The sequence below is a fragment of the Equus przewalskii genome, chromosome 17 (genome assembly GCF_037783145.1).
Source record: "Equus przewalskii isolate Varuska chromosome 17, EquPr2, whole genome shotgun sequence".
Classification (NCBI taxonomy): Eukaryota; Metazoa; Chordata; class Mammalia; order Perissodactyla; family Equidae; genus Equus; species Equus przewalskii.
Genome location: NC_091847.1, coordinates 21,686,072 through 21,712,622, shown reverse-complemented (window position 1 = coordinate 21,712,622; position 26,551 = coordinate 21,686,072). Strand labels below are relative to the sequence as shown.

General features: G+C 38.5%; 1 protein-coding gene across 1 annotated transcript in view; it reads left to right on the top strand.

Moving 5' to 3' along the window:
• NXPH2 (neurexophilin 2) overlaps positions 1-17,510 on the top strand; it is a 118,065-nt gene extending 100,555 nt beyond the window's left edge. Inside the window, exon 2 of the mRNA XM_008529232.2 lies at positions 15,036-17,510. Within this exon, the coding sequence (XP_008527454.1) occupies positions 15,036-15,779 (744 nt within the window). The 3' untranslated portion in view covers positions 15,780-17,510. The remainder of the gene's footprint in view (positions 1-15,035) is intronic.
• Positions 17,511-26,551: the final 9,041 nt, after the last annotated feature.

Below are 26,551 nucleotides of genomic sequence, written 5' to 3'. Positions count from 1 at the left end.
CAACATATTTTACTAAGTGTGTACTTTATTTTAGACATTGTGCGGGGCCTTTGGAATACAACAAAGAATAAGAAAATGTCACTATCCTCGAGGAGTTTAGCCTAATGAAAGGAGACCAACTGGTTCAGGAGCATAGTGGTAGGGGCCCAAAAGGTAGGGAGTGACCAAGTGCATCAGACTGTCATAGACACTTCATGAGGAAATGCTGCTGTGAACTATTTTGAGGTTGATGTGACTCCAACGATCATCTGTCACCTCTGATTTCAAATTTCATGTTTATTTTAATGTCCTTATTGCTCTCATTCATGAAGCCTATAATCACAATTGTTACATGTTTGAACTCATATAAAACTGTGCATTAATAATCGGCATTGGCATCTCTTATATATCCTGAGATCCTACAAAAGCTTACTTTAGGGTAAAAAGGTTGTACTGCTCTGAAAATGTGGAAACACTGCTCTCAGTAATAGGGAGCTGTTTAAAGGCTCACAACTGGATCACAATCAGATCTTAGAATATTCACTGGGCCACATGCCTAATGGGTGCGTCTTGACACGAAATGTTTGCAAGGCAGAGCCTAGGCCACCTCCTGTAGTCCTGAACCTTCTCCTCATCCCAGAACAGTCCCGTCTGACCTTTCTAGGCCTTCTGAACCAGGTGTGCGGAGAGGTGTTGGGGGCAGAGAATGGAGGGGAGGCTACCAGGAGATTGCCAGAGTGACAGAAGATACTTCGATTTTGACATTGTTTGCAAATTATTGCAGACACCAAGAAATAATCCACAACCAATCTTAGCTAAGTATCCAATGGCTGAAATAAAGCTCCCAATATCTATACCGAGCTGTGCCGGTTGTCAGCAAAGTACAAAAGTTCATGGAGTTGTGCAAGCGGAACGTCAGCTCTGTAGATTATATCAGGAAGAGTTATAGTCAGTTGAGTTATGGCAAAGAAGTCATGATGTCCTCCAAACCCTTCTCCCATTTTTTAGAATTCTTAGCCTTATTTTTAACTGCCTCTTACACTATCATGGAGGAATCATACTCTGTTTTACAAAGTGTGAAACTGGTGTTGTATACTTTTCATGATTCAATTGAAGTGCACCTGTCTGTTAGAAAGCTGGATATATAGATCTTGAACTCCAGATAAAGCCTGGGCTAAGGGTGGAGATCTGTGAGCTAATAGCAGCTTCAAGGTGGTGGACGAAGTCATGGTAATGATTACTACTTGACGGTAATAGAATTCGGTCTTTTTTATAACACTCTGTAAATTAATTCTTTTAATAGTTACTACGAACTCTTTCAAATAGGATTTTAAAATGTTTTGATTTGGCCTTCATTATTCTTCTCAAATTATCATTACCTATTATTCAGTTCCATTCTCCCAAAACTCCTCATCCCCAATCTCCACTATTGTTCCTACTTGACTACTTTATCGACTAAATTTTATTTAAGATTCAAAACATTTCCCAAAGAGGCCTAAGAGTAAAGCCTAAGGAAATAAAAAGGTGTGAAAGGTCCAGGATGTTACAGACTGCCAGTCAGATTTATGTGTTCAGTTTTTATTGGGCACTTATTGTGAATCAAGCTCTGTGATAATGCTGGAGACATAAAGGAGAGCAAGATAGAGTAGCTGCCATCAAGTAGTTTACAAGAGGGAGAGTCAAGTAAAAAATAAATAATACTAGTAAACAACATGACAAGTGCAGTGATCTGAACTTTCACAGTTTACTCTGGGGACATCATGGAGACACTGAACTTGTGATGAAGTCACCATCAAGTATCCCTATATTAGGTTCTATGGAGAATATAAGAAAGCAAGAGGCATGATTGAGTCATGAAAATAAGATTTTCACATGTGAACACAATTATTAAAATCAAAAAGCAATGTATCCGAGTTCTCCAGAGATACAGAACCAGTAGCATTGAGAATGATAAACAGATATCTAAGGAGCTGTATTTCAAGGAATTAGCTCTTGCGGTTGTGGGGGCTGGCAAGTCCGACATCCATAGGGCAGGCCCTGGAAACTCTCGGGCAGGAGTTGATGCTGCAGTCTTGAGGCAGAATTTTATTTTCCTCACGGAAACCTCAGTTTTGCTTTCAACACATTTCAACTGGTTGGATGAGACCCACTCACATTATCCAGAACAATCTCCTTTACTTAGAGTTAATTGATTGCTCTGGAGAAAACACCAAAGGGGTGGCTGGACAACTTTGCTAAAGACATTGAGTGTGTGACACATGGATCCAATCAACCATCTGAGCAGAAATCAGAAAGAGAGATGAGGTTATCCAGAAAAGATGTGTGGAGGGGGCTCCTGTACTTGGCTTGGGTCCCCATGAATTACACAGGAAACTGACAAGATTTTGAGAATTTCATACCACCAGAAATGTTGCCAGCCTAGACTGAAAGGCATAGAGAAGGGTAAAAATGAAGAAACAAAGACTCTGAGGGCAGAGCCATGGATGCAAAGACCTGGGCTCATAAGACCTCCTTGAACTACCATGGCGGAGCTGCCACCCCAGCAGGCCTAGGGAACAGTGAGCTTACTCCTGCCCAGAATGATCCAAGAGCCTTCTGATTTGGACTTTGATGACAAACGCTGGAAGAGTGAAGTGTCCTTCAAGATCTAGGGAGGAAGTCTAGAGGAAATTGGCACTTCTTTGAATTTAGATTTTACTCTTAGTAATAGCAAGATTTTATCTTCCAGAAACTTGAACTATTATGTTGTAACTAAGTATAACATATTTGTCTTAAAAATAAAGATAGTATATAAAATATGTATTATTTATATTACACAGAGAAAAATATGAGTTAATATTAAAATATTAACAGTTGTTGCGAGACTTTAATTTTCCTTAATTTTCCCAGTTTCATTTTCTAGAATAAACTTCTTTTAATTTTGTGATGAGAAGAAATTTATAAGACAAATATATTATATTATGTTACATATATATATTAATCAAGGGTTTTTGGTGCCAGGTCCATTAGGGTATTATGGAAAGAGCATGACCTGACACGAAAGACCTGATTTCTAGATTTATTGCTGCCTCTTGATACTTGGACCTTGAACAAGCCACGTAAGCTCTCTAAGGCTATTTCCTGCCCTACACACCTCACAAAGTAGGTGTAAGAATCAGATGAGATGATTTACGAAGACTCTGTAATTCTCAGTATAACCATCAGGGAAGATTATTTAAAAAATAATTTTAACACAATTATCAGTTTCATATACACAAGTAATATGCATTTGTGTTTTTTATTGAATAGATATTTTATAGCATGTAAACTGTCATTGATTTTACAAAACATATTTATGTTGGATCATAATAAAGCAGCATATTTATGTAAGATCCTGTAAAAGTCCCCAATAGACTGTGAATGTTTACATTTAAATGAAATATCATACTATGTGCCTAAGACAGCTTGAAAAATCATTTTAAATTAACAGATGTCATGTTTGGTGAAAGAATGTAACCAATAAATGCTGACATTGAACTGGGAGAAAAAAAGAAAGTCAACTGATGGTAGATGTTGACTACATTTACAAAACACCTTCACAGCAACATCTAAATTAGTGTTTGAGTAACTGAGTACTGTAGCCTAACCAAGTTGACACATAAAACTAACCATCACAGGCAGTATGTGCTAACTGCTGTGTTAATGGCACCTGATGATTGAAGCATCAAATGGATTTGCTGGTAAAATACATAGCCATACACACGTGCACCTCTCCTAACCCCTGTCTCCTGCCTCCTCCCAACCCCCATGTTTCTTCATCCCACTTTGAAACTCTGCCTAAACTAACAGAAAAACAATAGCTGGCATTTCCATGGCTCACATGACTGCTCTTCCTCTGTTGCAACTTTCCTTTTTAGGTGCCAACGTTTAGAGGTCAAGACACAGATCCATGTTGTCTCTCCCAGGCCATTACATTTCACAAGTATTTATCTGTTCCTGTCATGTGAAGCTCTTCTCTCTCATCGAAAGCTTGGACAGGGTTGTAAGGACGCCTGGGTGACAGGGGACAGTGCCACTTACCATGCTGAGTCATTTATTCCTTAACAGCCAAAGGACTGTTTCTATCTATTAGATTATCAAAAGAATACCTTGTTTGACTTTGCAAAACTTGCATTAAATGAGACTGCAATCTGCCCATTTTACTCAGGAGTGCTGGGCGATGTCATAACATTTAGCAGCCCCCTACCATGAGGCATCTTTACTGTCTGCTTCTAGACTATTCATAATTTCTTAAGGAGCCCCTTTTATTCAGCTTGCTGATACAAAATGAAATCTAGGTTTTCTTTCACACCATTTTCCTTAAATGTTTACAGAAATTATGGTATGTGCATGCACACATGTGTTTCTACATATGACATTTCTGTGTGTCAGAGTATGTGTGTCTGTATGATTTTTTTCAGAGGTTGTGTCACTGATTTTCCAGTTACTGTGATCTGGATAAAATAAGAATTGCCAAATTTAACCTTAGCGATAACACTACTGCCAAGCATTGCAATCTAGCTTTTTGGCTCTTACTGCTAAGATTTCTGTCTTCACATTTATGTTTCCTGTTAGTTCCTGTATCAATTTAGAAAAATGTAAAGGGTAGCTATTCAAAGATAACTGGAAGGTAAAATGAATTTGCTGTTCTCAGCAGAAAGGGTATCCACTGTTTAGCTTTCTTCTCCTAAGCAATCATTTGTTTGTCGACTTGCAAAATGAGTTTTGAAACAATGCCACATTATGCCACAAATTATTAATAGGTGCAATTAATACATTGATATATGTTTGATTCTGTCATTCTTCATTTCCTCTATGTCATTCTTCTTTTAATCTGCTGTGACAGTTCTGTAATGGAGCACAAGAAATAGGACTTTAGGGCAAGCCATACTGCTAATTATCAGTATAGCATTGTGTGTTGTCCAGCAGATGTGTGTTGCTGTTTTGACAACAGGGATGATGTTCTGTAAAATTTCTACCCAGAGAAAATGCTTTCCAAGATTCATTTACAAGCAAAAAATGTAATGGGATGCTGAGTTAATCATGACAAGGTTGGGTTTTTGTTTTGTTTTTGTTTTCTGCTGAGCAGGTTGTCATTTTAGTTTTAACCACAGGATACAGGAGAGAATTGTTAAAGCAATCCAATTATGTAAGCTATATATAAGCAACAAAAATGAGGCTTTAGACCACCTTTCATTATTGGTTCTATAGTTCTTCAGCTGTAATGGGATCTGCAAGCCACCTCTAGATTGTATAACTGATCACTTCGGGGTTCTTGGCTTAAACTAATACCCGCAGTGAAATAATTAATGGCTAGCTATATGGATTCCATCATGAATAACATCATAAACAGATCTATTAAACAAACAGTTATTCTTTCAAACTGGCGCTTAACAATTGTCACTCTGAAAGAACATTAATAAATGCTTCCAGGGTATCCAAGGAGGGCAAGCCAGCTGCCTTTAAAAAATATTTGTACAGATCTGTAGCAATTTATCTCCTGTGGCATATTCCAGTCCTGTTATTAAAGAAAAGCCAATTCTCCCAGCTTGTTACAAATCCACAAGTTTGGAGCATTCAGCTCATTCTTCCTGATGCTGGAAGTCATAATTTTTTTCTTTCAGGATAGAGATCTATATATTTTTGGTGTAATATAAAATAGATAAGAGTATGGCCTTCCTTGTTAATAGTAGGTGACCTATTCAATCTATGCATTGTGTATTATATCTATTACGGCAAGTGTTTCATGGTAAACCAGTATAGGCTGTAAACAATCTACATTCGGTGTAAACACAGAAAACTGAAAACATCCTCTTGAAGCATAGATGCCTCTTCAATATCATGATCACAGAAAAAATTTTAGGTTGTTTTGTTTTATCTTTCATTTAGAACATTCATAAGTTCTTGTGAAAATCATAGACATTGGTCAGATTTTTTGTCTATTCGCATATTATTTTTAAAATTCTTTACTGTTTTATTTTTTGTTTTATTTTTTTTTGAGGAAGATTAGCCCTGAGCTAACATCCACCGCCAATCTTCCTCTTTTTGCTGAGGAAGACTGGCCCTGAGCTAGCATCCGAGCCCATCTTCCTCTACTTTATATGTGGGACGCCTGCCACAGCATGGCTTGGCTTGTGGTGCCATGACCGTACCCGGGATCCAAACCAGCGAACCCCGGGCCACCGAAGCAGAACGTGTATTCACATATTTTAACACACCTATAAACATAAAGGCAAACCTACATTATTTCAGAATATTTTTATTTACCCAGAGCATACTTAGTTCATTATCAAGTAGCATTGATACATATTGTATTAGTTATATACAATTATAGAAAAGAATTCTACCATAATTATGGCAAAGGTCTAACTGTCCCAGAACCCAAGAAATATATATTATAAATCTTCAACAGGTCTTAGGAGGTTTGAGGATGAAAGATGGGGCCTGCCAAGGTTGTCTCCTCCAGGCGCTGGACCTCCAAGTCAGGAATTCAGCGTGACCCAACACTGGAGCCTCTTTATGGACGTGTACTTTCAGATTAAGATGAATAAGTTCTGAGGATCTGCGTACAGCATGGTGGCTATAATTGATAATATTGTATCAAATAATTGAAATTTGCTAAGAGAATAGATCATAAGGGCCCTCACGAAAAAAAGGGTAACTATGTGAGGTGATGGACCTGTTAATTACCTTGATGGTGGAAATCCTTTCACTATGTAAACACATATCAAATCATTACAATGCACACTTAAAAATATTACAATTTTGTTTGTCTGTTATACCTCAATAAAGCTGGGAAAAAATAAAAAGAGAAAAGAAAAGAAAAAAATTAGGCTCTTTCTATTTCTAGAAAAAATATAACTATTGTGTTATAATGTTATCACACTCTCTGTAATTATAAACAAATCGATATACAATTTGGAATAAGAAAAAAGGAATATAAATATCAAGGTCGGTATTTAGTTTTCTTGTCACTAATTCATTCATTATCAACCATCAGCTAGTGAATCTTGGATTTCATTTTGCTCATCAGAATAAAGGTATTAATTACTTAATCCTGTTCACTCCCTGCACGGTTGCTTCCCCTGTTTAGAACTAGTGCTCCTTGCTTGCTATTGTACTGATATGTATATATCAGTATGAATATATCTCCAGGCCCTCATGACAACTGTAATTAAGTGAGATATTATTAAAGTGTGATTATTTAATCTTTCTTTTCCTTGCTCTTCTGCAAATCTCATGAAGATAGGGACTGTATCTGCCCTGTTCAGCAGTGTGCTCCCAGGGCCTAGGGCACACATGCTGCCCCTGGAAGGCATTTGATAAATATGTGTTTCGTCACTGATTAAAAACGAATGCATGTTGGGGCTGGCCCAGTGGCATAGTGGTTAAGTTCGCACACTCTGCTTTGGTGGCCCAGGGTTTGCAGGTTCGGATCCTGAGTGTGGACCTACATACCGATCAACAAGCCATGCTGTGGCAGCATCCCACATACAAAATAGAGGAAGATTGGCACAGATGTTAGCTCAGGGCCGATCTTCCTCACCAAAAAAAAAACGAGAGAAAGAAAGGACACATTTATTTGTGACCACAGTTCTGGGTCTCCTCGCTTCTCCTCTGGACTGCAGCACTCACCTCCTTACACACGTTCCTGCCCATTGACGCCCCCCCCAACACACACTCTATTTCACTTTCCACCTTGCAGTCTCCTTCATCTCTTTGAAGTGCAACTCCAATCTTCTCTTTTCACCATTTTACTGTTGAGAAGACCAGGCTGAGAGAAGGGACATGGCTTGCACAGGGAGATAGGACTGTAAGTGACAGTGCCACATTTCCATTCCACTGTTCCTGACCCCAACTCCTTCCAGTAAATCAAAGCACTGCTGTTTCCACCTCTCACTCCTTCCCACTTTGGTTTTACCTGTTCTGACTGAGTTCATTGCTGCTGCTTCTTTCATTCATTCCTTCCCTCTTGGCACAATTCTTCTGATTGGATAAATTCAGCCACTGGAAGGATGTGCCAACAGATTGTTTTCTACCGTACACAGACTTGTTTGGGACACTCCGCTTCTCCTCCAAGTCCATAATTTGCAAGTATAGTGGAAGAGTACAGTAGCTTTCATATAATTTCAGGTATGGGCAAATGTTAGTGAAGCAAAAAACTTATTCCTGCAAAAATAGAATAATTTTTCTGTGGAAGTGTTTCTAAATTGTCTTAGACTTTCCACTTTCTTAAAAAAGGTGTGTTAATGTCATCTAATCTCTTCTCACTAAATCGGGAGAGCTAAGTGCTAAGCTTCAGTTACTTAGGAAATTCAAGCCTCTCCTGCTCTCCTGGTGCCATGTAAGTGAAGAGTCAATATGTGCTAAATACCCGTGTCAATGAGAATCGTGAAACATCGGCCGAGGCAGCAAGGCTGGGAGTGACATCTCTTCTGCTGGTATCTCTTCCAGTAAGAAAAAGACCACCTGGTGGGATTGATAGAGGATAGAGCTACCTGGACTGGCAATGATGTGATATATATTGAATGGAATTTGAACCCCAGAAGCTCAAAGCTTTAAATGCCTTTCACTTCCTTTCTAGTATTCGCTGAGTGTAGAGAAATCTCCCCACCCCACTCTCTGCAGTTTAGGACACAGCCCCACATGAAGCTACAGGGAAGAAGTGAAGCTATCACAGAAATGGATGTATAGAAAAGGATTATCCCGTAGTTACGGCCAAGATCTGACTGTCTTGGATCCCAAGGAACACCAAGTAACATTCATGGTGCTGCAGCATCCAGAGGACTACGAATATAGAACCCTCGTTTATGAGGGTTTCTCTCATTGGCTCCCTTCCCTTTGGTAATCAGGTTGACCTTCAAAGAAAGCTCCATCTAAAGGTTGATCCTGACTCACTGAATGTGTAGAATCAAGGCCAATGAACTGGCTCCAAAACTGAGAAAAGGGACATTTGAATCTAATACAGTCAGCAAGTCATTCCAAGCCTATGTAAGATATTTATAGAATAAGCTCTTCTTGATTGAGCTACGAATTATCAAAATGGGGCCAATTTTTAAGAAATGAATATTAAATACAAATAAAATGGCAATAGTGGTAATAATGACAGACACCTTTATAGCGTGTAATATTGCCAGAATAATTTATAAATAATGTATGGTTTCTTAAACAACTCAGGTTATTTTAGATGATTCAGTGATGCGGTAAAGAATTATAAATTGAAATGCTTGAGAGTTCCTGACTTTTTCAAAAAAATCAATCCTAAACCAAGTGCCACAAAATTAAATGTAAATTAAACTAAGCTTGTGATAACAAAAGTGTATAAGCCTTGTGAGAATTCTGAAAGCAAAACTTTAAAAAAAGGATCTTTTCTACCTAAGTCAGAAATTTAAATTAACATCAACAGTCAGGTCATGTTGCTAGCACGCACCCTTGAGATGAAGTGTTGAAAATGGCACCTTACCCTGTGTTCTTCTTCCCCAAAAACCCATCGCGCCGGTCTCACCATGAGAAAAATATCAGACAAACTCAAATTGAAGGGCATTCTACAAAATGCCTAACAAGTACTCCTCAAAACGTTCAAGGTCATCAAAAACAAGGAAAGACTGAGAAACTGTTGCAGCCAAGACAAGCCTAGGGATTCATCAAGACCAAATGTAATGTGGGATCCTAGGTGGGATCCTGGAGCAGATAAGGAACAGTAAGGAAAAACTGAGGAAATCTGAGTAAAGTATGGACTGTAATTAATAATAATGTATCAATATTGGTTCATTAGTTGCGACAAGTGTACTATGATGCAAGAGGTTGGCATTATAGGAAACTGGGGACAGGGTATATGGGCACTCTTTGTACTACACAACGTCTCTGTAAACTAAAATTATAAACAGATACAGCTGAAAAAATGATCTGATATAGTATTTGCAGAGAAGATGCTTTTTAGTTTATAAATTATTTCCATAATTCGTGACTATTCTCACATCTGCTACTATAAAATTCATCGCAGCTTCTCTGCCTCTTGGGAAAAAAGGCATTTAATTATCAGTGAGATTCGACTCCAGCTTGTTATGATGAATGATTTGAACCTGTCAGCTTTTTCTCCCTAAAAACAAAAGAACTGGAATGAAATAGTCTTCTTCCTCGACTCCCTTCCTTCCACCTGCTTCATTTAATTGATGAAGGTTTGAGCTTTTATTAATCTTTTTGAGCTCCTCTGTAAGATGCAAAAAAAGCTAATATGATATCATTGTATCTAGCTAATGTGTGTGCTTTGTGAAATGGATACACCCTGCCAAGACATAAATTACTTAAGCTTTGATAAATGTGTTGAAATCAAGGAATGTTCAAACAGATAAAGCACAGCAATTCCTCTTTTTCACCCTTTTTTAAACTCCATTTTGTGCTAGCGGTTAAATGTTTTTGCATTATTATTGTAATATGATGGGACAAAAGACAGCAGTGATATCGACATTAGCACCGGGAGCCCCAGCAAGTACAAAAGCAACCGGAAGGATGCAGCCCTGTGTTTTGTAGATAACATCTAACAACCCTGCCCTGGACAGAGTGGTTTGCCAGCAGGTTCCCAGCCACCTACAGTCCTCTCCCTGCATGTGTATCAGGGAATCGTTCAGGAGTGAGGGCACCTGCCAGACACTATGTACTTACAGCTCCCTTTGCTGACTCATTTGCTTGGTTGAAATCAAGGATCAGCAAACATATTTTGTTGGCAAAGAGAGCTCACCTGTGCCTTTGATCTGACTATGACTCAGATGCCAGATGACTGAAAACACGAGGCAGCATTTGATTGATGCTCTGGGGTTGAGAAGGTTGATTTCTACTCGGTCGTTAATTTATCGTATGGCGCTGAACAAGTTGCTTGATTAAGCATTAATTGGTTTCCTGGAGGCCTGACAGTTCATATAACCCTTTGAAGACCATTCTTGAATAGGAAACATGGGACTATCCATTGGACCACGCAAGAACCATCAGTCATTGAATGCCTTTTGCCACAGGTTGGGGCTCAGTAATTTCCATCCAGTCTTTTATTTAGTCCTTATAATCAACCAGCAAAGGAGATAGAAGTGAGAAAACAGGGGCTCAGGTCAGACACTTAAGTGAGGGTGATGAGATCATCAGGCACCAAATCCTGTGCTTTGTTCGCCATGCTGCTTCCATATTGGGAGTATATGGATGAGTAAGGGGCAGGGTTGTGGCTCATCCCAAACCTAGTCATCTCCGATTAGGACTCCTGAGGTTAAGCCTGAGCCTTGAGGAGTTAGCTCATACCACCATCCACATGGACCTAGTGTAGGAGAGAGTGTCCTCTCAGCAGTGATGCATTTTTAAATAGTGAGCCAGGGGGAGGGCTGGACAAGTTACACCAAAGAGAGAGGAGGTACAATTGTCAGTTCTTTAAGACAACTAGAAAGACATTTACCCTTTTAATTATACTCTTCTACCAATACATTATTACCTGATAGCTTGTTGAGATTTGGGTTTAGATTGGGAAATCAGCCCTTGTGAGAACTGTCCATGTATTTTAAAGTAATAAACAAACAGATGAAGTTATACACAGCTTTTCTCAGCTTGGCTAATGTTGTTGCCAAAGCAAGTTAAAAATGTGATGGTCTAGGGCAAAGAAAAAAAATTTAAATATATGTATACACATCTGTCTTTTGATCTAAAGAACTGCCAGTAACTGTTTTCACTGGCAGAGAGAACAATTATAGATCTGTGCTCTTAGTTAAATTTTATTATTTTTTCTGTAGACCAACCTTAAAATCAAGGGTTCCTTGGGCAGATTTGACCCCAAAGAGTATTGTGCTAGAATCTATGTTTTAGAAATCAAATTCTGTTTTCAATTCTCATATAGGGAATCTTTTCTGAAGCATTACAGAGCCTTTCTAAAAGCAAATAATCACTAAGATTTTTTCTCCTCTCGTATTTCTTAGGGTGAGTCACATATGTTTGGGTAATATTCTGTTAAAACATATATTATTAGAAAGAAAATCTTCAGATTTTTTAAAAAGTCTCAGTAAATAGCCATTTGTAATTATAATTATTGGGGCCAGCCCGGTGACACAGTGGTTAAGTTCACACTTTCCACTTTGGTGGCCTGGAGTTCACTGGTTCGGATCCCGGGTGCAGACATGGCACCGCTTGTCAAGCCATGCTGTGGTAGGTGTCCCACATGTAAAGTAGAGGAAGATGGGCACAGATGTTAGCTTAGGGCCAGTCTTCCTCAGCAAAAACAGGAGGATTGGCAGCAGATGTTATCTCAGGGCTAAGCTTCCTCAAAAAAAAATAATAATTATAATTATTATTAACATTATCATTGAGTAACCTCAGAACCATCATGACAGTAGCCCTTGAGATAAGAGAGGGATGTCATAATGTCCATCTCATAGAGAGGCCTATCATGTATTCTAAAATGCACCAATACCAGTTACCTTCAGACTGCATGATTGCAAAACTTACTTGTTGTTGAATGATGGGTTCAATGTTTATAGGTTTTCAATAGCGAAAAAGTAAGGAGAAAATTGGGCAAAGCAATAAATCAAGAGAAATGATCCAGGCAGGAAAAAATTCAGAAAAATGTGTAATGTAAAACAAACATTTTAAGAAAAAGAAAAGCATGTTGCTGCCGGTAGCAAAGAGTGTTTTTATACTTGTGGGTGAAAAATATTTTTTATTGGAAAATGGATCTTAGTTCTGCTAATGCAGTATTAATAGGCAGCGTGATGTGTATACGTTAAGAATTGAGATGTAAAAAAAAGAAGCAGCAGCAGCTAAAAGGAGAAAATGTCAGAAGGAATTTACCCTGTGAAAGAGAGGAAGGAAGGCAAGAGTGAGGGAAGAAGTGAGGGAGTTGTATGAAATAGGGGGCGAGAGAGCAGCAAGTAAGTGAGCTCTTACATACCAGAGACTCTCAGCAAGTGGGAGGTCTGTCTGTCAGCAGGGACCAAGCAAGGAGCATCTCATGAAATACGGGAAACAGGTGAAAAATAGATAATAGACTCTGGGCAAAAAGAGTCATAATTACAGGGAAGAGAAATTGGACTTCGGTCAGCAAGGGGCTTCTTATCTGTCCATGTGTCCTTGGCCCGAGAGAGAGAGAGAGACAGAGAGACAGAGACAGAGAGAGAGAGAAAGAGACAGAGAGAGAGAGAAAGAGAGACAGGGCCAGGACACATCCCTTGGACCAGGCTGCATCTCATGTCATTACTGAAGTTGGTACTGAACTCTGTGGGCTATTACCATTGATCTGAATGAGGTTCTTGCACATCATAATTAAGAGTGATCAAAATAGAAAGCACTAGTTACAGTATCAGAAACACCCAGAATATTTTGAGCTAGAAATCCTGAGTAATGATCTCTCTTTTCCTGGTGGCTATGCCAGCCTTTCAACACCAGGAGTGAAAAAGAAGTATCAACTCGGAATGCGTAAGCTGCTGAGAGAAGGATAGTACAGATTTAGTTTCTCAAAATAGTAAGCATGTGCCTCATATCAATTTGCCCTTCTGCCAAACCTCAGTAATTTCAGTGAAGAGAAAAGAATTTTTAAAAAATACTGGAAATGAGGAAGAGAAATCTTCAGGAAATTAATCAGAGGCCAATATATATATCTGTACCCCTCTCCCAAGCAGTAAAAGAAGAAAAACCCACGCATACGTTGAAGTCCCTGGATTCCTACTCTCAGGTGATCTTGAGGATGAGGTACAGGTGAAAACACTTTTCAGAGAGCTCTACTGAAGCTTTAACTTCTAAACTTTTATGAATATATACAAGATAACCTCATGTTATTAACCTCTACCATATAGTCGAGTGCAATATTTATAATCCAGGCTATGTCTTTTTTCCTTTCAAAATTGGATTGAAAGCAATAATTTTTGTAGTAATCTGAGACTAGTTTTAGCAGGTGCTCTGCTAAGTTTGAAAGGATTGGAGAAACAATCCATAAACAACAGCCTCACTTCTTTGCCATCCTTTTCATCACGCTGACAGTTTTCTAGAGAATCATTACAGGAATGGTTTGTGCCGTTAGAGATAAGAGGCTATGTGTGTTTCCACTAGAAACCTCTGTTTTCCAGACTTTATAACTTATCCATAAATATTCACTCGAGGCAACAGTTTCATATATAATGATGCTGCCCCTCAAAATCCATATTCACTTAACTGAATGATTTTTAGAAATCATGGGGACTCTTACACCACAAAAAGAAGAAAAAGAAAAATCGAATACAAATAAAATGCTATGTTTCAGTGGGTATGATTTGAACCAAAATACTGTGAAATTCAGAAAACACATTCACATAACTCTTTCTTAGAAATTCTATCTTTCAGGATATAATTCACTTATAATAAAATTTATTAAATCCTGTACAGCCTGTTAATTAATTCAAAATATGTTTCCAATTTATTTCTGTTTCTATAAAGGCAACTAAATTTGAAATTTTATTTTTTTCAACTAAAACTTTTTTAGAACTTCCTAATTCTATCCACGCTTCTTTTTGGTTACAAGTTTCAGATGGAATTATATCAAAAGCTATGAAATTATATGATATAAGCCTTTAGATATAATAATATCCTTAAGATTTTACTTAAGCAACATCAATATCTTATATTCAGATGGTTTCTAGCTCCTCAGTAGAAACCTTCAGCATTCTAGAGCTGAATTCTATCTGAAAGAAAAGACCTCACAAATTTAATGGTTTTGTCAAGTGAGAGACCAAAATATACTACTTTTCCCAATCTGGAAAGATAGAATTGTAAAGATTAGGGAACAGAAACTAAAACCACATCAACCCATTAAAATGAAATACTCTCCTCTTAATCTCACCATTTTAATTTTTGTACTCACAGTTTTACTTTGCTTGAATTCACTTCTTGTCTTTTTACACTGTTGAGCCCAGCTGTGTGTGTGAAATGCTATTAGCAAGAATCCAAATAATATTGCAAGAATTTCCCTTGTGCTTTGGCTTTAGTACGTCTATGCTGAAAGCCTTATCTAAAGTTTATTTCTCTTTCTTCTTTTCAAACAGCTATTTTGTGACAGTAAAAGAGTGGTGCATGCCACAGAGGGGCTGGATTGGGAAGACAAAGATGCTCCGGGGACCTTGGTCGGAAACGTGGTGCACTCGAGGATCATCAATCCTCTGCGCCTGTTTGTTAAGCAGTCTCCAGTCCCAAAGCCCGGACACTTGGCATATGCGGACAGCATGGAAACCTTTTGGGATTGGCTGGCCAACATCACGGAGGTTCAGGAGCCATTGGCAAGAACTAAACGGAGGCCAATAGTAAAAACTGGAAAATTTAAGAAAATGTTTGGATGGGGTGACTTCCATTCTAACATCAAAACTGTTAAACTCAACCTCCTCATCACGGGGAAAATTGTTGACCATGGAAATGGAACCTTCAGTGTTTATTTCCGACACAATTCAACAGGCCTGGGCAATGTTTCAGTGAGTTTGGTACCCCCCTCCAAAGTGGTGGAATTTGAAGTGTCCCCGCAGTCTACCTTGGAGACCAAGGAATCCAAATCTTTCAACTGTCGCATTGAGTATGAAAAAACAGATCGGGCGAAGAAGACCGCCCTGTGCAACTTTGACCCATCAAAGATCTGCTACCAGGAGCAGACTCAGAGCCACGTGTCTTGGTTGTGCTCCAAACCCTTCAAGGTCATTTGCATTTACATTGCCTTTTACAGTGTTGATTATAAACTTGTGCAAAAGGTCTGTCCTGACTACAATTACCATAGTGAGACTCCATACTTATCTTCTGGCTGAGTCCTTCCACAGTGGTAGAAGTGAAGGATGGATATATATTTAATTAGAATGACCGAGAACCAAGCCCATCTCTTCATGGTAAAGGATCCCTTTTGTTTCTGCCAGTGACCCTTAGTTCCCTATAAGATTTTCAAATTGAAAAAAAAGAAAAGAAACATCTTTAAATGTGACACGTGTTTGTTTCATTCCTAAGTACCTTAATCTAAAGAGTCAAACTGTTCATGAAGCCATCACTTTCTTATAGGATGGCTAAGTCCTCGAAACGCTGTTCCTCTAAAAGAAGCATCAGTGGTAGCAACATGTAACAGGAAAGAACCGAATTATGCATGTGATAAACATTGCTCTTGAGATGAGCCTGCCTTTGAAATATGTTTTGGAAGGTTATCTTAGAAATAGCGGATTCAGTAAAGTAACTGAAAAGATTGCATTTGATAGATGAATTGCATTTCTGACATCGAATTCTTTTTTCATTGCTGCCTCTTCCCCCACGTCTGTGCTGTTATCGATAGGAGAGATGAAGGGGTAAAATTTGTTTCAAAACTTGTGCGAAGTTACAGTGCCACCGTGGAACTAAATACATTATTATCTGAGCTCAAGTTGAGTGGAATGTGATTTAAACAATTAGCCCCGTGTTGGTCACCATCCTTAACATTGTCATCTGAATAGCAATATTTCAAATCTGGATATATTATGTCAGTTCAACAGTAATGAAGATCCTGATGCTTTTAGATTTCTTTGCCAAATTCAGTGCTGTCAGATTGTCAAAAATATCATAAAATCTATATAACCTATAACTCATTCTATAATTTGATAGTGTGATTTTATATACATGTATAAAACAACTCTGAAATTGAGAGAAAGAGATTGTTTCCTAAGCTAGAATGGAAAAAAAAAATTGGAAGTGGAGGGAGGAAATTCCAAGATTATGGATTCATTATTCTAGCCTCCTAGATTAAGTTCTTGCATTTAGTTAATTATTTCAATGAGGGATGAACTTCTGTGGAAATAAAGAGTTATATTTAAAGATGACTAATTATTATTAAGTGCTAATAACCAAGATACGTGACTTACCAGGCTTTTGAGATTACTTCCAAGTTATTGTTGCTGCACAGTCGGGGCCCTTGTCCCTTTCTCTGAGCCGGTGGATGGTCAGCCTGTATCATAGAACTGGACGATCCCTTTGCATGAGCACAGGAGGAGGATCTGGCTGACCAGTAAAAGTTTTCTAGAACTTGTAAGATTCATGGAATGGCTACTCTGTTTACTATAGAGGTTAACATTTTTCCCCTTCTTCTCTGTAAAATATCGGTTCAAGCAACACATTAAATTGAGGACTGAAGGAAGACCAGTCCTAATCAACAAAAATGTTCTGACCACCTTGTTCAAAAAGCCAACAGCTCCCTTCTCTGTTTGCATCTCCATTCCCTTCCTCTGACTGCTGATAGCTGCACAGTGTTTGATTTTGTCTTTTGTAAAAATTGTACTAGGCTTAGTGTGTGGTAGTACAGGCTTGAAATTTTTGCTCTGAGTTCATCGGGTGCTTTTGTAACTTTGTGGTTGGTGTGAAATATTTTGAGACGTCTTTTTATTTTCATCTAGAAACAAGATTAAAATACTATTTATTGTAAAATATGTGGGAACCATATATGTATATATACTTAGAATTTTCTGTGTACAGAGAAAGTATGTGTACACATTTCTATGTAAATAAAAAGAATTTGGTAAATCTGTCACATGACTTCAGGGTTTGTTTGTTTTTTTTTTAAACTGTTCTCATTTCTTTTCCTCACAAGCGTTTTGTGTGTGTGTGTGTGTGTGTGTTTGTAATATCGACTGAACATTAAGATTTTCTGTATGTACATTTTTATTTATTTACTTATTTATTAAGATTTTATTTTTCCATTTTCTCCCCAAAGCCCCCTGGTACATAGTTGTATATTTTAGTTGTGGGTCCTTCTGGTTGTGGTATGTGGGATGCCGCCTCAGCATGGCTTGATGAGCGGTGCCATGTCCGCACCCAGGATTCGAACCAGTGAAACCTTGGGCCACTGAAGTGGAGCACACGAACTTAACCACTCAGCCACAGGGCCAGCCTCTGTATGTACATTTTAAATAGAGCAGCTTAGAGATGATAAAGTAGAGTAAAAGGATTATTCACATAAAGCCCTCTGAATGTAACCTCTCATCAAGTAAGAACTCTGTGTGAGCTACCGTTATGATTGCTGTTGTTATTGTGACAACATGAAATGCCATCTAAAAGTATCTGATGTTCAAAAGTTGAGTGATGTAAACATTACGTCCATACAAAGAAAAAAGACCCTGTAAATCAGTCTACACAATTCTTAGGTTTTAGCAGGGTTTGTGGAATTTAAAAAAATAAAAGAAAGTTTCCCTAGGCACATTTTTTTAATTGGAATAGAACATATGCCATGTATATTTTTAAGTCATAATTTCATTTCAAAGCCTGCATGACTGTCAGTAATGGTATTTGGCACAGTATAAATCAGGTCCCACTTCAACATGCAAATGCACACATTTCTGCAAAACCGTTTTTGCCTGGGAGTGCTGCAGTTGAGGAAAAGGACATTCATGTTAGCTAATTTTACAGTCAGGAATTGTTCAAAAGTTAAAGGAACAGGCCCTTTTAAAAATGAAAATTAGACTGATAGATTGAGCACCCACAACTAATATAATGTTATATGTCAATTATATCTCAATAAAAAAACCTTTTTTAATTGAAAAAAAAAAACTAGCAAAATTTAATCTCCAGGAAGATGTCCAGCATCTTCTCAGGGTCTCTGTAGGCCTGCTGTTTACTAGAAATCAAACTCATTTGAGATGTTTTCACTCCTCAGCAGAAACAATCTTTTTATTCATTAACACATAGAATCAGAAAAGAGACCACATTTCCATGACTAAGAACAATGTCATCACAGCAGCTACGTACTGTAAAATCTGGAAGGGAAAGAAGAGAACCTGTGGACAGCATGTAGCAAAGCAGCAATCAGTAAAAAAGAAACAGTTTTCTTCTTACTGCTGTGTACTTGAAATTTCAACACATCCTCATGATCTTAACTAACATAGCAACAGAGGCCGGCCTGGTGGCACAGTGGTTAAGTTCACACGTTCTGCTTTAGCGGCCCGGGGTTCGTTGGTTCAGCTCCTGGGTGTGGACCTACGCACTGCTTGACAAGCCATGCTGTGGCAGGTGTCCCACATATAAAGTAGAGGAAGATGGGCAAGGATGTTAGCTCAGGGCCAGTCTTCCTCAGCAAAAAGAGGAGGATTGGTGGCAGATTTTAGCTCGGGGCTAATCTTCCTCAAAAAAATAAAATAACATAGCAATAAGGAGTGTGCTTCTCTGACATGACCACTCATAAGAGCACCTGATATATGTTACTTTATTTTCTTTAATCCTTATTCTGCAACACCTTTCTTCTTTACGTTATATGACCCAGGAACTACATGCTACATTTTACACATGACTGCTACCTTTTAAACATTCCACAACTGGCTAATTCTGTCTCCATCCAACACATGGTTCTGCTGGGTTGGAGCTGCCATTAGAACTGAGAGAGCCCTGCCATTCAAAGTGTGTTGGCAGGTCAGCAGTATTACCTGTAAGCTTGTTAGAAATGCAGAATCTCAGGTCCTAACCCCGACACACTGAATTGGAGTTTTCACTTTAACCAGATCCCCATGTGACTGGTATGTCCATTAAAGACTGAGAAGTACTTCCTTAGAAAGTCTGATTTAGTAAATGTGCTGTAGGGGTTTAAGAATCTATGTCTTAAATAAGCACCTTAGGTTATGCTGGTTCAAAGGGACTTCTGACAATACTGTCAAAAAAAAAAGTTAAAAGAACAGACCTTTTTTTTTTTTTTTTGCTGAGGAGGATTATCCCTGTGCTAACATCTGTTGTCAATCTTCCTCTTTTTTTGCTTGAGGAAGATTAGCCCTGAGCTAACATCCATGCCAGTCTTCCTCCACTTTTTGTGTGGGTCACTGCCACATCATGGCTGACAAGTGATGTGGGTCTGTGCCCAGGATCCAAACCCATGAGCTCAGGCCACTGAAGCACGGCACACTGAACTTAACCACTATGCCATGGGGTCGGCCCCAGACCTTTTTAAAAATGAAATTAAACTAATAAGTTGATAACCAAATCAAGGAATGTGATCAATCAAATATTAACATATAGAAAAGCAATATTTCAAAGACAGTGCAGCCTACACTATCTTCTAGTTCAGCTTCCTCATCTGACAGACAAGGAAAACCAAGACCCCATGAGAGTAAAGGACATGCCCAGCAGTAAGTGGCAAACCCAATGGAAATGCAGGTCTCTTGACTCCTGGTCCCAGGTCTGGTGTTATGTAAGAAAGGTAAACTGAAACAGCTATTCAAGACAAAACCAAATAATTGCGGTGAGTTTCTAACAAGACGTGATCCAGAAGCCAAAACTAAACATGAAAATGGCTGAAAATGCTCTCCTTCCAAAATCTTCAGGATCGTAATTTCTCTATGAACACAAAATTTTTAAAAACTAAAACTATAGAATTATATCCAAAGATAAGAGTCCTGGGATATATTAGAGCTATGACTGGCTATGAATTAATAGGAATAGAAAACTACATTTCACAGACTTTTTAAGTGGTCATAACACCTGAGAATATATTTTCATAGAAATGGGTAAAGTGCGTGGAATGCCTTAATTTCCTAAAGGTTCAATTTAATCTCTTAAAGAAACTTAATCAATTGGCCTGTAAAATAGAGGGTGGAGTTGTGCATTTTTACTTGCAGTAAAACTTTAGTTAACCCAAGTTAGTCAGAACTTTTAATGAATGGAAATTTAATATCTCCAATTGTAAGAGACAAATCACAGGGAAACAAGCTCGTGTTGGAGATGTTTTTTCTTCACAAAAATCTTGTAGAAGGTATTCAGAGGTAATTCATATTCACTTCATTTCCTACCCCATATTGTGAGGTCTGGAACCCTGGAAACATATCTCATTCTGCTTCACTTGTAATCTTGCCTTGTCTTCATCCAACTCAGTTCCCTCATAAATAGTCTGTAATCTCTTCTCAAAAAGAACGAAAAACGAGTGGGTTAACTTTGCATCCCCTATAGCACCTGGCAAAGCGTCTGCTGTGTAGGAGGTACTTGATCAATATCTGTCTCTTGATTTCTTAAAAATCTCCAGCACAATGTAATGATTATTCAAGACTCTCCCTACCCAGTAATGTAAGAGTTACCTTGTAACATTTCCAACACAAACACAATACCCATTGAATGTGAGCTCAGAACCAGACAAGCCTAAAACAATATTAGAAATCATCTATAGTAAGTGTTGTTTATCAGACAAAGAACTGGAGGCCTGATGGGGTTTAATAGCCTGGGTATTCTTATTTTCCTTCCTGCCTGGGTAAAGCCATTCTTTCTCCTCTTTATTCCTCCAAATCATTGATGTTCCATATTTGTGATAGAGACTGTCAGCTGTCCACCAGAAAGATCACTTCTTCTCCCGTTGCAACAGAAAATTCAGCAATGTGGCCGGCCAACTAGATTGCATGCCCCTGCCTCTCATGCGGTGAGGTGTGGCCTTGTTGCTGAGCTACGGTTAATGGCATGTGAGCGGAGGAGATGTGTACCCCTCCAGGAGCAGACTTGTGTAGGTGTGCTCGTGCTTCCCCGTGCTCTGTCCCCTTTGGCTGTCTCAGATAGATGCCCTGAGGGACCTGAGAGGCTGCACAGTGAAGGAGGCAAAGCAACTGCCCGTCTGAGTGTCTTTCCGACCAGGGAAGAGTTCCACCCAGCTAACCAAAAGCCCACCCTGGGCTGCTCCCTGAAAATAAACAAATATAATATTCTTTAAGTCACTAAATGATGAGGACAGATTTGTTACTGCACCGCAGCACGACCTAACTTATACAAACGTCACATAAAATCTTCTCTGTCTACATGCTCTCTAGCCCACTCTGATCTTCATCGATTTGAACTGTTTCTTTTAATCTATGGTAGGCATTGCAGTAATAATTTCATAACCACCACTTTTAGCTTGCCTTATTATTTACACTTCTTCATGTGTTCTATCATCCAAAAATAGAGTAAGTCCACCAAAGCCAGCGATCACGTTTTATACTTTTTTTGAATGTCCCACAATGCCCAGATAAAGCTAATGCCTTTTGAGTAATATATACATTAAGGTGAGATGCATTAAAAGAACATAGGAAGTTATTTACTTAAAAACATATGTTGTACAAATGACCCATATAAAATAGAGGTGGAGAATTCTTATAATCAAACAGCAGTGTAAGAATCATGCTAATTCTACCTCACCTACTAAGACAGAGAAGAAGAGTATACATTTTCTTTTCTATCTTTCTTTTGTATTGGTAATACACAACGGGAATTCGTAATTCCAAAGGCGCCAACAGGGTATCCAGTGGAAGGTCTCCCTTCCAGCCCTTATTCTGTAGCCACTCTGCTTCCCTCTCTAGAGGAAAACCATAGGACAAATTTCCTGTCTATCCTGCTAGAGACAAAGTCATATATTTTGAAGTGTTTTAAATGATTAAAAATGTTTTCAGTTTTCCAGGATGCTCTCCTTTTTTTAATCTGGTTAGCTGAAGCATTCTGACACATTCATTCGTTTCCTTTTTTAATTTAACAAATCACTTTCAAATGTCAAAATTTTTTAATTTAAAAATATTACCCATAATCCTTATCACTAATCAATTAAATATATTTGATCTTACATTTTCCTTCTCATCTCTATCCATGTACATGGATATGTGTGTATACGTGCACACATATATGTGTGTGTAGTTTTGATGTAGTTGCAATTCAGTTCAGTATGGTAATGTAATAAATATTCCATTATATCCTATATATAAAACTTTTGACTGGAATAAAAAGACACTAAGAACATTTCCTGAGTAAATCGTGTGGGAAATTGTGTATGGCTCGATATGAACTCAAAAATGGAATACCCTCAGGATTATTTGAGTAACGGGATGCTCTCCAATTTCTCTCTCTCTTGTCATCTACCCTATGACAAATAGAGGTTCCATAGAATTATTCTGGTCCCTGAAACATAAAACAGTTTTGCAGAACTTAGTGGGTCAGAGAGAAATCACAAATTTTAATTAAGAGGATTAAGCTCAGATCCCACTCCCAAAAGAATTTGGGAAGACAACTCACCCTCGGAGCCCATGAGACAACTAACACAGCAAATGGCATCTATCATTATCATGATCCGACTCCACTGACTTTCTGAAAGAACTATTCAGATCATAGTAGTACAGAAGCGAAAGACTCTTTACCAGGAAAGGGAGCCAATGTTTATTGATGCCGACTATGGGTCTGACACCATCCTAGATCCTTTACAAATAAACACAGACTTTGGAGTTAGTCCAAACTGAATTTATGCTTTGAATCTGCCATTTAATAGCTGTGTGACCTTGAGCCAGTTAGTCAACCTTTCTGAGTGTCGGTTTTTCTCATCTACAAAATGGAGTCATAATACCTGGCTAATAGTGGTGTCGAGGTGAAAGTAAATATCACATCGATTATGAACAGTAAGGGATGATAAGAACCTTAAAGCACAATACTCTTTTTATTAGATAATAAATTGCTACCATACTTTATAGAACGTAGACACACCAAAGCCAGTGTAAATACTTAGATTTCCTTGTGTTTATTCAAAATCCCTTCCTCCAAAATTACATGGTGTATCAGTGGATAATGTCCTTACGAGCAGGCTGTAAGCCATATATGCAAGTAAACAAGTAGTTGGACTTCTCAGGTGTCTTCAGAGAGATGTATATTTAAGATGTTTTTTTTCTTTCTGTATTTGGGAGAAGTTGAAAATTTAGACATAATGTCTTACATAGAGAAAATCAAAGATTCTAAAAACAAGGGCCAACTGGCTTCCTATTATTAAGACCAGATATCTTTTAAGTAAAGAATAGATATTGTAGTAAACAAAAAAAAAAATTAATTTTATTTAGTTAATAAATGCCACTTAACAAAATAATGATCACAAAAGGAAGACTTATGATCAAAAGGATATCTAGATCTAGTGAGTACCTAGTGGATGATCTTGCCAACCCCTTCTTTTCCTATCAATTTTACTTTGGCATAATCGATTTAGTGACATGCTGGATCCCAGCAGCTATTTTGTACAATGTGACCATGCCCATTGGATTCTTTCCATAGCACTGGGAATGAGCATCTCTTGCACAGTGGGCCACTCAGGAGCCTTGTCTGGGAATTTAGAGGTAGAACCAAGAGACAGTTCATTGTGGAGTATTACACTTAGGGACTGTCGGCCATGATGTTTTCCAAGATGTAGGTAATGAAGCTATCCTACAGAAAGAGGGAAGCACATAGAGAGGAGCAGAGATGAGAAAAGGCAAGTCCTGAAAGGTCTCTCGTTTTGGGTCATTCCCAAGGGCTGCCTGCAATCCCTGCCTTTGGGTTCAGTGAGACAGCTCTCTGTATCATTGTAATAAATGTTCTTTTTTTTTTTTTCTATAGATAACTGCATTAGTCAGAGTCCTCGCAGGAAACAAAGGCCACCCAGATAGTCTGAGTATGCTGTGGGAGAAGTAAATGTCCCAACTTGTTTACCTTCTGGCTGGCCATGTTATATGCTTTGGCCACGTGGATGTGCATAGACTTGACCTTTGCCCTACCCAAGCAGAAGATTTACATGTAATTGTGGGGTTTGGGTTGGGTTTCTGCCCTCTGTCATACAAACATCATGTTCTTTCAGCCTGGGATCTAGAATGAGAAGACACCTGGAATTTAAGCCACAGCTGACCCACAGCCCTCGTGTTACATGAGTGAAAAACGAATGTCTATTGTTTTAAGCTACTGAACCTTTTTGTTGTTTGTTGCCACAATAAAAACTGACAAGTAAGTGAGGCATGCATAGATGAGTAATAGCTGGATGCCACTACCAACTTAGGCTAAAGAAATAAGGGAAGAAATAATACACTGAGAGCTGTGAGAGCTGGAGTAGCGAAAAAAGGGCTGCCTGGCCTAGTGGGAGCTGTAGTCAAGGGAAAGCAGCCACTACTCAAAGAAGAGCAGAGGAAAGAAATGAATGTCCAGATCTTTCTCTCCCACTGCCCTCATTCACATCTGTAACATCTCCCATTGTCAAATCCAACCAGAAGTCAATCAACAAGATGGTCCAAGAGAATGAGTCCTCAGAGCTCAGCATCCCAGAGCACAGAGCAACACAGTGTCAGACCCTGGCCACTAGCCAAAACGGCAATGAATGCATGGAAAGTGGGAAGGACAAGTGTAGAATAACCCAAAAAATAGCTCAAATATATTTATATTACGTGCAACCAAGAGTTCTCCTAACGTGAAAGATAATTTTGACTTTACACAAAGAATTAGTGAGAGAAACAATGATTTGAGATAAATCTCTCAATAGAAAAGAACACAGAGACCCCACGTTACTAGTAGGCTATAAGCTGCTTTATTGAGAGGAAAAAAACTTGATGGGAACAGGAATCACATTTTATTAAGCAGGTTCGTGGTACCTAGCACTGTTCCACATACTTTATATGCGACATAAGTACTTGATAAGGACAATGATGGTGATGATAGATTTGCTTCTCTTCCAGGATCAATTTAAGTAGTTGTATTTCTATTTTCCCATTTATACATTGTAGAAAAAAACTTTGTACTATAGTTTTCAAAGATTTTAGGTAAAGAAAAACAGAGAGCGTTATTTTGCAAAAGACAATCCTGAGTTGTTGGATTCTACAAGTGATTTATTCTGCTACATCATGGAAAATAAATGCCCTTTCCAACTGACTGAGACTCTTTTCATTTGTCAACTATTGATCCCCTCCCACAACCTCTCTTCTGAGCTCCATGATTCTTCTAGAGGTTAAACCAATGAAGCCCGGTCCCATTTATTTCTTCCTACTTTATGCTGTGGTATCACCATCGATAACATCAGAGCAGCCAGCCACTCATCTTCAGTGAGTAGCACAGTGGCAGACTCGGCTAGAGGGAAGCTTTTAGAGGCTGCCTAGGCATTTCCTCTCAGGACCCAATAATGCAACTTAACCCTTGAAAGTAACTATAGAATGCATATTTTAAAAAATTATTTCCTTTAAATTTTATGTGTGTCTACACCTGCAGTGCCCCTTGGTTTACACTCTAAGGAGGGAGCAAGAAGGAAAGTCCTAATAGGCATCAGCATATTGTATGTTAGGTCAGAGGCAAGTGGGTTACAAGAGGGAGAAGGAAGGGAATAGGACAAGTTGAAGGTCAAAGAAAAATCTCCATGACTCTCAAATGCTATGCTCCTGATAATTTATTTCTAGGGTCCACTGACAATGTTTCCCTTTTAGTTTCTGGAATCCTGCTGAAGAACTTTTTGCTCCCTAAAGATTTGTACCTGTTGTTTCTAACTCGTGAATCACTACTTCCTATTTCTGAGCTATCGTGAAAAGATGCTCATCAAACTCCTTAAGTTCTCCCAATTAAATTGGCATGGTCCTGAACACCCCAGGGACCTAACTCCTCCACACTCACTTAGAATACCCCACACTGTCCTGTATTGTAGGAATAAGAGGCCAAAAGAGAATATATGTGTCTGTCTAAATAATTGTCATGGGTTCCTTTAGATGGATCAATGACTTTTTCATTTGAGGGATACCATCATTTGAATTATACTGACTTTCTTTTTATACTGGGAGCTACACAACTTTTAAAGGAAAAAAGGTTTCTTTTTACTTCTTTT